The sequence below is a fragment of the Coloeus monedula genome (genome assembly GCF_965178545.1).
Source record: "Coloeus monedula genome assembly, chromosome: 1".
Lineage (NCBI taxonomy): Eukaryota > Metazoa > Chordata > Aves > Passeriformes > Corvidae > Coloeus > Coloeus monedula.
Window position 1 is genome coordinate 60,673,144 of NC_138781.1, and position 12,743 is coordinate 60,685,886.

Genomic DNA, 12,743 nt, shown 5'->3' on the forward strand with positions numbered 1-12,743 from the left:
TATAGTTCACAATAAATGGTGCACCTGTTTAGCTAAAACATCCTGGGAAGAATTTATTAAAGGCAAGGATAATTTTTAGCACATCCCTGAATCCGTGTAAAATAGTTTTTGGCTTTTAAAAGTGAAATGAGGCTCAGGCCAACATCCTCCACCTTTGAACGAACAGTGATCAATTTACCTCGAACTTCATTTCGCTACATTGTATTTGTATACAGATTAAGAAGAAAGAAAGAAAGAAAGAAAGAAAGAAAGAAAGAAAGAAAGAAAGAAAGAAAGAAAGAAAGAAAGAGAAAGAAAGTGAGAAAGACAGAAAAAGAAAGAAAGAAAGAAAGAAAGAAAGAAAGAAAGAAAGAAAGAAAGAAAGAAAGAAAGAGAAAGAAAGTGAGAAAGACAGAAAAAGAAAGAAAGAAAGAAAGAAAGAAAGAAAGAAAGAAAGAAAGAAAGAAAGAAAGAAAGAAAGAAAGAAAGAAAGAGAAAGAAAGAAAGAAAGAGAGAGAAAGAGAAAGAAAGAAACTCCTTAGAAGGCATAGGCCTCTTTAACTTCTTGTGAACAAATTTCACAAGTTCTGCTCTCAGCCTGATGATGCTCAAATTAAGGATATACTTTATGCACATCTCTTTTTAAAACTAGGTTTATTAGTGTTATTTCATTTTCTAATTTTGTGCGGGTGGATAATTGCTTTCATCTTCTAAGAGGTAATCATAAGCAGATTTATGGCAATTAACAACTATTTCTTTGTTACATTGTAGTGTATGAATGAGTAACCTATGAAAAAAACCCACAACTGCCAAGTTCAGCACTCCGCAATTTTATGTGCTAACCACTATAAAAAGTTAATTATGTTTATTTCTATGAAGCTGTACAGGAGGATGCACAACCATTTGTTACTGAACCCAATAATTAACATCTTGCTCCAGAACAAATATCTGAAAGGTGTTGTTAAAGTGAAATATTGTTCTATAACATTTTTCATATTAGCCACATGTAGGTGGTTTCTTGCAACACACATCTCTGGATGACAAAGGATTTCTGTAGTTCCTGAACCACAGCTAAAGAAGTAACCATCTTTCTTGTGGTTTTGCTGCATTTTATTGCTTGCCTTAGAACCACACACTATATCCACATTTCTGGGATTTTTCACTATTTCAAATACTGATGGAGGAAACAGATTTTCTGTTTATATAATGTGCTTGGTGATTTTATTTCAGGAATCAGCTCATGTGGTAAATTCATGCAGAATAAAAATAGCTGGACAAAGTAGTATCTATGTTGTTTCCTCAAATTCCTCTAGGTATGTATCTTAAAATTTTGAAGCAAAGCAAATTTCTTTCTGAAACATGAAAAGTTTGCCAGAGGAAGAAAGTAAGAAAGAAAATCACATAATTTGGCAATTTAGAAAAAAAAAATCTATTACATTCTACTCACTGATAGTCCCTCAGACCCATCCATCATAGCAGGCCAAAGACAAAGCTCAGCTCCAAAACCTGAATCAGTCTCTTCTGCTTGCACTCTTTTGTCACCTTCCGAACAGCAAGAGTCTTACTAGTCTGTCTGACTTCTTCCTGTCATAAACCATGAACATTTCAAGTCCTAGATGAAACTTTCTTATAACATTATGAATTAATCAGAGCATGAAGTCTGTGTGAAGCCGTGCCTTCCCATATTCATAATAGACTTTCTAACAAGTATTCCCTCTTGACACCACCAAGAGCTTACAAGCAACAAGAAACAATGCCTTTCTGGCTCATCTCTGGTTTTCCATACATGCCACCTGCATTCAGTTATGTTCATACCACTTTATGGTAACACAGAAAAGAGATGTAAAGACAGGAGTATATCACCTTTTGCATCTGAGAAAGTTAAAGACAATAACTAACCATGATAGAAAACATTATTTTATGCTAGCTAATGTTTTCTGGAATGGCAAGAGAAGAGAAGGAATGCACTGGATCTAAACTGACAGAATAAGATGCTAGAAAGAACACTTCTGCTCTAGTTAGTAAGGCCCATGTATACACAAGCACACATTCAGTGCTGTGCTTAAAGTAGATGAAAAGAAACTGAAATCTGCACTACCTAGTTGTTGTATTACACTGGTTCTGTGTAGCAAAGCACTGCACTATTCTAATAACTTGGGAAAAAAAGATGGGGAAAATATTTAGAAGCATGAATCCAGAACAGCCTGAATGGCAAAACATATTAAGAACAACTACTCCCTATAATCAACATTTTCTCATGGGGGCTTAGCTCTGAAAATATCCAAACTTACATGTTCAGAAAGAAAGAAATTAAGGCAGAAAGGAATAGAAACCCTTGATAACTTATCCCATAGAACCATCAAAAACCTTTAAACCCAAATTGGTAGAGCTGCACAAACACACATGAAAATTATTTTTCCACAGAGTAAGTACATAAATTAAATACAGTACCTAATTACTAATATTACATGCAATGTTTTGCTGTCAACCAGGGTCTAGGCAATAACATTTTACCATTTTGAAATGAAAACAATGCTTTGATAGCATTAAAATAAAAGCAGTAACAAAACATGTGGAGACAGTCTAAACCACAAATGTTAAAAAGGAATGCAACCATATAGACCTGTAATACTGTATCGCCACTGCTATATAGAAAGCCTTAAGTTATGCACTGATTTCGCAAGGTCTCCAAACTGAGCCATGTCAGGCTTGTTCTGGGCTTTTTATTTTTTTACTTCTGTGCACATTGTTTTACCTGGTTTAAACATTTTTTCCCTAATTGACCAGATCTCTGTAGTTAATTTATGTTAATTTTGCTTTGTATGTTAGCAGAACAGTTTTATGACTAAAACATAATGCTGTGCTATGCAGAAATGTAGGCCTATAGAAACACAGGAGATGGTGTAGAGTATAAGCATGGGATTACAAAAGGTGCAGCATAGACTTGGCATTGAAGATAACACCCACAGTTATAAAAAGACTCCCCAATGGTCAGTTAAAGAAATGTGAAGATGCACAGATCTGGTATTAGCTGTAACAAGGAGAACATAGAACAAGTATCTAATATACATAAAACATATTTTAAAAATTTGGATGAAACATGGAGCTGTAGACCAATAAAAGAAGAGAAATGCATATTAGCAACATTAACATGAACATCCCCTTCCTTCCTGTAAAAGACTCCAGATGCTGCCAGTATAGGCAACGCCACCAGCAGAATGAAAGCCACCACCATTAGAACTTGGAAAAGCACGGGAAGGGACAGCCTAACATCAAGGAAAGTGGGTAGAAACTGAGTGTATAACAGTATTAACTTGGTTTTTTTATTATTATTAAAACATTTTTTGAATAGAAGCCCTCTTTTTCTTCAGCAATAATGGGATCTTGCCTATTAATTACAACTAAACTTCTCAGATAAAATTTTATTGACTATGTCTCCAAGTCGTATGATTCTTGACAGTTTCTCAAAGGCTTCTTGTTTCTCAACCATGCAGAACCATCAGCATGCTGTTAATTTTTGGAAACCGATGAAGAGTGGCAGTGTCAGCAGTCTGTAGATTCAGGAAGCCAAGAGCATACGAATCTCTATGTGAAAAAAGACCCTGAAATCTACATTCCATAGAAAATCCTTTACTTTCAGCCTGTAGATAAAAGGACCGTGGTCAATACCTGGCAAAGCCTAATGCCACAAATTAAGATACCACCTCGACTAGGAAGGAAAAAAAACCCCAAGCCCCCAAACTTTTAACAATTTTTCAATAAGGACTAAATATGAAATGAAAATTAGAGTTACATGCAGATATTGAAAAACTCTAAAAACAGTGTTCCCCATCTTTGGAAAGAGAGGAAAATAGTGAATTCAAGCAGATTACTACTGCATAGGTATGTTTGCAATACTAGAGATATTCTTGATACTAATATTTGAAAAGCATCAGAAAGAACGAATTAGTACAGTCCCTCACCAGTTTTTTATATGCATGAAGGAGAAAACCGGAGTTTTGCACTGAATAATAATGACAATGGAGCTGAGCTGTCTTTGATTTACAACCCGTTTTATTAGACTCTGCCTTCTATGTGAGAGACAAAGGTGTGAAGATTAACATTTCTGTCAGTGATATGTTCATTAATTACCTTTTAAACACTAGCAGAAATAAGATTATCTTTGGCATGACAATTCCTTGTGATATTCTATACTATTACACTAACCTGCAAAGACTTAAGATAAAATAAACTTTTAGGTAATAAATTAATTATTTTAATTAATTACATCAATTTCCCCCACATTATCCTTTACACGGTCTGTCTAATCCCAACTACAATTTTTGGTACTTGCTGAATCAATAAAAGTGCTATCATACAAATAAATAAATACACACATAAAATCAGTTTGAAATGCAGGCAAAAAAACCACAAGCAAACTATCAAAACCTGTATTTGTTTCACCATGTCTGAAAAAAAAATTGTGCTAGTTTGTGATAGCACCATTCTTTCTTCTGCTCTTTGTTACTCATGCTGCAATTCTGGTTTTCATGAAAGATTTGCTCTTTCACAAAGACTTCTGTGATGTGTGAGGGCACTTTGTTGGTGTATGATTTGGTTTTGAATTTTCTGGAAATAAGCATACATTTTTTTTAAAAGGAGACAAAAATATTTAGAGAGACAAAAAAAGTTTTTTAACGGTAAGACATGAAATGGTGCACATGCCACCACTGAGTAATTTCTGTGAGCAGCCTTTGCCTTCCTTACCCCATCTGGTTCTCATGTCTCTAACACCCACTCACTGCATTACAACAAAAATTATACTAAGCTCCTTCAGGCAGAGTTCTGTATTTTTGTAAGGGCTCTGAAACACCTAACATATATCTGGAATCTCTAGAGGGAAAAAAAAGAAAAAGAAATAAAAAGACAAGAGTCCAAGCTTTTAAACTTCGTTTGTAGGTTCAGCCATCTGTGGATACTTTGTCACCTTATATGGCAGGAGCATTTTGTTCCATGATTCCGAAGGAAAGGAGAGAGTCCAACGAACATGATCAATACAATATTTGTTATATACACCATTTACATCCTTATCACAATGTCAGATAAGACATGCAATATCAGCTGTGAAGTCAGCATGTCTTTTGACATGATCCCAAATGGGATCAAGGTTGCCCTCAAGTACTTTGCATATTTCTGATAGTGCACATATATATATATAAAATCTATTACTATATTTCTATTAAGAATTGAGCAGGACATACTAGTAGATTGGAATCTTTCATTTGATGAACAAACCAGCTATTGAGTGGAAAGATGAAGCTCAAGTTCTGTCACATTACGCCTGACTCTCATTACCTCCCTGTACTTGCTTTCCTGCTCTCCTCTTGCCTTTACCTATACCTGTGTCTCACCTATGACATGACATGACATGACATGACATGGCATGGCATGGCATGGCATGGCATGGCATGGCATGGCACGGCATGGCGTGATCTCCATAGACAATACTGTGCTGTCAAAAAACTATCACTTGCAAATTACATGTGCTTTACTCAATAGATGTCATGACAAACTTCTGCCACAAAGTGCATTAGTTTTATCACATAGAGAATTTGTACATTTAAAAGGAAGAAAGTCTTAAGCATGCCATGGGGCCCACTCAGGTTCTGATTTGACACTACTGAAGGTAGTGAGACTTTTGCAAATGGGGATTCCTCAGACTGCATGAAACAGAGATGCACAACTAAAAGCTCACTTCAGAAAAAATCCCTTAACTTAGCTCTGTCTTTTTTTAATGGGTTGAACTTGAAACAACATGAGCTGCTTGGTCTTGCTGACACCCTTCCAGTTTAACTTTAATGGAAGTTACTAGATCTGCAGTCTCTTAAAGCTCAGGCTAAGCAAAAATAAAATTGAATCCCAAGGTGGTTCCCTGCCTGAATCACAAAAAAAAATCAAAGAGTTCTTTAACAGAATACCAGTCTCAGTGATTAATGCAAGTGTTTGCATTTTTGGATACTTCAGATTTCTGTTTAAAAATTTAAATTCATCCGCTTGCTTGGGGCTAGGGAGCAAGGGGTTGGGAGAGAGAACAGAGCCTTTCATGCTATTGCAGCTCTGCACAGAGCAGTCCTGCTTCCCTGACACGCCAACTGCATGCTGTGTCTATGAGCACTGGGGCCATCATGATAATATCCAGTGTCTGGGAAACAGATCCCAGTTGCAAGGAAAGGTCCATTCTAGCCTTTACAAAAAAGGCTCAGCTACTCTCAGGCCAAGCAAATAAAATTCAGATGACACAGCCTTTACATATTTTTAAATTTCCAACCATTGCAAAGTTGTTCTTTGGAAAAGGAAAAAAAACCTTATTTGTAAGGGAAAAGTCCCTTCCATACATGGAGATGGTCTCCATATCAGAAGACTTACTCCTTGCAAACATGCCACAAATCAGTGTGCATTTCTGTGTGACACAAGTTCACAGACCAGTTATTTTGCTTGACTTTGAGCTGGTTTCTGCCTCCTGTTATCAGCAAAGCATACTGCTTTAGGGACTGCATACAAACCACTGAAATTACTCTGATGAGGGGAGATGGTGATGAAGAAGAAACATACACGTTACATCAGATGTTAGTCAACTATTTCTCTGCATTTTTAAGCCAGTTTCTTGCCTGTTGAATAACTAAGTTAAACTAGTGTGAAGGGAGAGAGCTAGCAGATTTTTTCTCTTCAAAATGTTTCACATTCACGACCTTGGTTAGATAATTTAGCGAGCAGACGTTATTGTCAGCTTCTTTATGTTATTCATCTAGAAGAGCAGATGCCACACTGAACTGCAGCTTGGCATCAAGGAAAGTCTGCCTGTGTGTCAGGGGAGTTAGGATAGCCTGGACTTTCATAAGGACTAATTGGTACACCAGTAAAAAAGCTATCTTCAGCCCTATTCAAAGAGAATATTCTAGTGTTTTTTGCATCCTTCTGGATGCTTTTTAGGAAGGCTTCTCTTGGTGTTCCTGCATTTCATCAGCTCTTCCTCTCATGGAAACTCTAAATCACATATTTAAAAATAGACCATCAGATTATCTGGGTAAATCATAAAGCTCAGCTTATCTCTCTCTTCCCCTTCAAAATATATAATTTATTTTGTCCACCAGGTCAGTAGCATGAAGCCATCAACAATCCTGTTTGTCTCAGCAACCCCACTCAGTGATTGTCCCTGTGTATCTCTATTCTGTGCATGTATGTCACACTGGGGTGTGTGTGCCTGTGTGAGCACGGAAGAAGGATCCAGGAATTCACAGTTCTGGGCACAAAGGTGTACAATCCTGCTTATGCTAGTGTTTATGCCCATGTCAACTGTGTATGTCCTAGCACCACAACACAGCCTTACACAATCATAGAGAATAACACCAGGATTTTGCAGAAGCGATGTACTAAGTAGTTCAATTATGCATTAAATTGTTCTTTAACACCAATCTGGACCACGGAACCCGTGTGCTTCTCCTGAGGGCAAGCATAATCAATGCTCGCTAGTAAGGACACAAAAATTTTTCAATTCCTCTTTCCCAGTGGTTCAGACACACCACATAACAGACCCTCCAGAAGCAAACCCCGACTGCCAGCCCACACGTTTCCTATATGTGCATCTCCTCATCCTCCTCCTTGTCAGTGCGGCCCATCAGGCCACTGGAGCCGGAGAAAGCCCTGCAGGGATATAAATAGCTCCTCGGGGGAGGAGGGGAGAGTGCAGCAGCACGTTTCTAAAGATGCTTGGTGCAGAGGGAGGTTTTGCAGGATTAATTCAGAGGGGAAAGGGAACCGCTAGGAAGTTCACTGCCATAGCAGGTAATGTCTGTGGACAGGGGGCAGCAGCTGCCCTGGGGAAGCTGAAGGGGGAATGCCCCGCTTGCTGGGAGAGCAGCGACGTGGGGTTCCCTCTGAGTGTCACACCTATTTCAAATAGTTTCATCAGAGCACCTCCGCAGATGGGCTATGTATAGGCACGAAGGCCCCACTGCTGAGACAGACAGCGAGGATAGGAACCAACTCGGTGGACGTGTTATTACCACACGCAGCTTATTGTCTGTGCCAAGTTTGTACAGAGCCAGGTCGTGTTACTGATGGGTGCTGTATTGCACTGTGCATGTGGTGCTCTGAACTTGCCCCACGCGTGGGGCACGGTAGCGCTGGCTTCCCTGCCCTCTCCCCCGTTTTCCTTGGAGAGACAAAGCCGAGAGGTTCCGTCTCCCCAGAGCCGCCCTATCCCCCTCTGTCTCCCGGAAACTTTCGGGAACTACAGACACAGCCGCCTGAGGCACAGAGGCGCGCTGGCCCCTTCCCCGCCGGATACACCCCGGGCACTCCTCAGCCGCCTCCCGGGCTGGTTGGGCGAGGGGCGCGCAGCCTCCGCCGCCGCCCGGGGCCGCTCCGCGCCTCTCCGCGCTCGCCCCCCACCCCTCCACCCCCCCGGAGGGCTGGCACCGCGCGGCTGTGAGGTGCTGCAGTGCCCGGCCCGGCCCGGCCTCTCTCACCGTCCTCCAGAGCCGCTGCCGCTTGGCACTGACGGAGGTGGCGGTGACGATGAGGTGGGAGACAGACACCACCAGCCCGAAGACGATGGCCAGCAGCGTCCGGACGGGAAGCAGCGAGTAGGAGACGAAGGTTACCAGCATGAGCTGCCACATGCCCTGCTCGGGGGCGCTGGGCGGCTCCATGCCGTAGGCGCCGAGAGAGAAGGGGCAGCAGAGGAAGGAGAAGGTGAAGCTGAAGAGCAAGGTGAGCTTGACAATCTGCTGCAGCTGGGTGACCTGCAGGTACTTGACATTGGTGACGATGAAGAGGGAGAGGAAGATGATGCAGTGCACCGGGTGCGAACCTTTGGAGATGGTCAGGCTGGGGCCGGAGAGCAGCTCCACCAGGGCTAGGCTGGCCGTGAGAACGATGAGGACGGCCAGCGCCTTGAGGGTGGACGTCTGCTCCAGCTTTAGGTTGTAGCTCTGGAAGAGAGCCTCCAGCTCCTTGCAGTCAAACTCGTCCTCGCAGGCGATGGCATCCAGCAGCAGCAAGGGAGGGGAGTCCCCCAACCCGGCTCCCGCTCCCGGCGCCGCGGCAGCTGGCGGGGAGCAGCAGCAGTGGCAGCACTTCTTCCTTTTGGTCTTGACTTTCTGAAACGGTATTTCCTCCATGTCAGTGCCATTCATAAACCCGGAGAAGAAATGCTCCTCCAGGTGTCCCCCGCTGCCGCTTTGCCGCCTCGCTGCTCATAAAAGAGAGGGGGGCTGCGCGCAGGAGCCGCGGCCGCTCGCCCGCCGGCAGCCCCCGCCGCTCCGCGGGACCGCCAGCCGCCGTCCGCAACCCGCCGCGCCGGCAAACGCCCCCTCCGCTGCCACCCAGGAGCCGGGGGTGGCTGGGACGGCGGGAGGAGAGTCTCACTCGTGTTAATGTGCCAACCTTCCTGCCTGCAGTCTCGCTTTCCCCTCCACCCTCCTCCTCCTCCTCCTACTCCTCCTCCCCTGGTGCTCCAGGGATGTTAATCTCCTAATGACACCAAAACACGATCCAAAGGTTTGGAATCAAACAGAGGCAGGGATGGAGGAAAGGATGGGTGGAAGCTCAGATTAGGGGAGACGGGGATAATCAACAGGCGGGTCTCCTTTCAGATAACGCTATTTGGAGGAGCGGGAGCTACAGAGGAAAGCAAATGGGCTCCCGTGAGGTGGGCAACATTACAAAATAAAATAGCGATTAGGGGGAAAAAAAATTAATCCGAGCCAGGGGTCTGGAGAAAAAGTGCGGCAGGGGGGCCGGAAAGAAAGCAGGAGGCAGAGAATGGAAGGGCGATCCTCTTCCCAGGTCCGAGAGCATCTCACCGGAGCTGAGGATTGAGAGGCGCCTGCGCGCCGATCGCTTGGGAAGCCGAACACGTCCCCGCCGGGGCTCCGCGACTCGGGAACGGCGGGGGGACCCGCCGCCCCTGCAGAGCGCCCCGCGTTCCCCCTGCCGGGCACCCGGGGCCCGCCGGCCCTCCGGCCCTCCAGGTGCATCCGGCATCGCCCGAGGGCTGATAGCCCCGTGCTGCTCACCTGCCCTGGCAGCTATTCATATATGTATTAAGGTACAGAGAGGTATAGGTACACATATAGCTATACAGAGAGAGATATACACATATATACACGCACACAAAATCTACATATAAAAACATAGAAATACATGTAAATATAAGTATATTTGTAAATAAGTAAATATATATATATATATGTTTGTATAGATGAATCTGGCTTCCTTTCAGAAATAAAGTAGTATCTGACTGAATAAACATTATGATGTTACTTGTTTTTCCTCCTAGCTCTGAAGCAGTTGGAGAAAGTGTAGTGAATGAGAAATTTTTCAAGAAAACACATTTCTGTGAGCAGTTCTGCCTGTCTGGGAGTACAAATCAGTCAGTGGCTGTAGAGGGTTACTCTTGTGACAGGAGTTAAATATCATCCCACTCAAAATTGTACTTGGTGCCTCATCAAGAACTTGGATGTGTTGTTTTAGAAAAAAGCCCTCTAGTTCTGCCTATAATGCTGCTATCACATACCACTATTACCACGTTGCCACAAAAGAATACACTGCAGTATGCTGTTTTGTAACCATTGCATCTAATTTTGGGATTATGAGACTGATTCCAAACTCACCAAAGACTAGGGAAAGGACTCCAGTGTTTCTTTTAGGTTTGGATCAAGCATTTGTAAGATTCAGGTCTAGGAAAATGTCAAAATAGAAGACTAAGGTTATGAACATTCGGCTTTTCAAAGGCAGGGTAGGGATACTTTTCAGAATCAAAGCAGAATCCTACTATCATGGGTAGGTTGAATATCTAATCACTGATTTTTGTGTCAGTGATGTCAGATTCTGGTTCCAGATTTGGGCTGAAGAGTGTCAAGATCAACAGTAGGCAGGGATTCTTTAAGATTTGTTATGGCTGTGAATGATGTTGATACTTCCCTTCTGGATAGTAAAGGAGCATTAAAAAATTCTCTGATACATAATCTAAGGCAACGTATTTTTATATTAATATTTTAGTATTTGTGGTTAGTCCATGCCCTTCAGACTCAGTATGCAGTTATTCTTTTGAATCTGATCAGACCTCATCAGGAAAATAGAATTAATCAACATTGCTGGAGTTTGTGTATTACAGATTCAAAATATTCCACACTTAAGAAAATGGCTATTACTTACTCTGTGTTCACAGGATGCAGCTCATGGTGATTTCCTAGACTATTACTTAGGCCCTCAAACACTGCAGAACTGTAAACACAGCTGGTATTTAGACTTCTGTAACTTCCTTCCAGAAGAAAGTAAAGGAGTTGGATTTGCTGGCCTGAGCACTGGAAACAGGAAGAAATGTTTAGCTGAAAAGAAATTAAATCTGACAAACAAACAAAAAGAGACTTCCTTTGTTTTGTAGTACCTCTAGTGTGTTTGAAAATCTTAACAAAATTAATCTCCTTATTCACTTTGGTGCATAAATTCACTTTGGTCACACGTGTATTAGACAAACACACACAGTTTTCACCTGTCCTCAGCTTTATTCTGAGCTCATATATCCTGAGGGATAAACTAATATTTCACATCTCACAAAGCATAAGAGGTGGCACCTAGTTGCCCAGCCCTAGGAACTATTCACTGGAAGAGTTGTTACGCTAGCAGTTATCATTTCTTTCTTCTGGCTCTCAGCTTGCTGCTGAGGAAGTGGAAGGTAATTCCCTACAAGGCACCCTGTGGTTTAGATTATTTTCATGCTTCTTACAGCCTAAGGTTGGGTTAGTTAGTGCATGCATAAAGCAGAGGAAGATGATGCGTATGAAACATATACATCTTCATTCTTGCTAGGTCAAGGGGAAGCAGTGAACTGTTGAAACTTCATCTTTCTTAGATACTGTAGGAGTATGGAAATGCCACATGGTGATTAATGAAACTCTGCCATCCTTTATACACTGTTTCACATCACAGGGCAAATACTTCACCATAATACTTCACCATACCATCCATAGTGAAGAGCCCAATTTTTAGCACCTGATGCCACAAAGAGGAAACCTCAAAGCCTTTGTCTGAGAGAAATATATTGTTAAAGCAAATAACCAGCTATAAAACTGCTGGAATGCACTTGACACAGGACCATATTTTCTGACTTATCTGCTGGAAATGACAGTCTTCTCTGTTTTTTGAACTATAAACAACACTTTGTGGACTGTAGTGCACTTCTGGCTCATTTCTAAGAAAGATATGAGGTTGGTTTTGGTAGTTATTGCCCCCAACATTCTGGATGTTGGCCAGAACCAAGTCAGTTCTTTCTATTGAATGCCCCCTTGCATTTGTAATCAGAGACTACTCTGGGAATGAAAGTACTATTGACAGGAAAGAGTGATTAGAACCCAGCTTTATCATCTTTAGAACTGCAAAACCTATCTGTTTCTTCATTTTTTTTTCTAAGAGGCAAACTTTCTTGGTTGTTTGAGTCACTCAAACAACCAAGGAAGTGAAAAACAATTTTTATGGAGAGTCAGGCTCTTTATGGATCTGGGTTACACTAAGCACAAGTCTCACTACTTTTTACTTGGAGCATAGTCTCAAATTAAAAAGCAGAGTTTCAGTTCCCACTCAGTCCCCTAATCTATTTTTATTTCCTTTGTGCTTGTAGATTCTCCATTCAGTAATTATTTTTCACTGTAATCTTGTTTTACTTTACTGAACTCAGTACTTGCTTTTTGTATCTCATCTTCTATAACAGTTTCAAGCATTCT

The 12,743-nt window shown here is 41.9% G+C and overlaps 1 protein-coding gene across 1 annotated transcript in view; it reads right to left on the reverse strand.

Moving 5' to 3' along the window:
• The window catches only part of ADCY1 (adenylate cyclase 1), a gene marked incomplete at both ends in the record, with an annotated part of 147,130 nt that extends 137,975 nt beyond the window's left edge, over positions 1-9,155 (reverse strand). The window contains one exon of the mRNA XM_082278765.1: positions 8,487-9,155. Within this exon, the coding sequence (XP_082134891.1) occupies positions 8,487-9,155 (669 nt within the window). The remainder of the gene's footprint in view (positions 1-8,486) is intronic.
• Between the last annotated feature and the right edge of the window lie 3,588 nt (positions 9,156-12,743).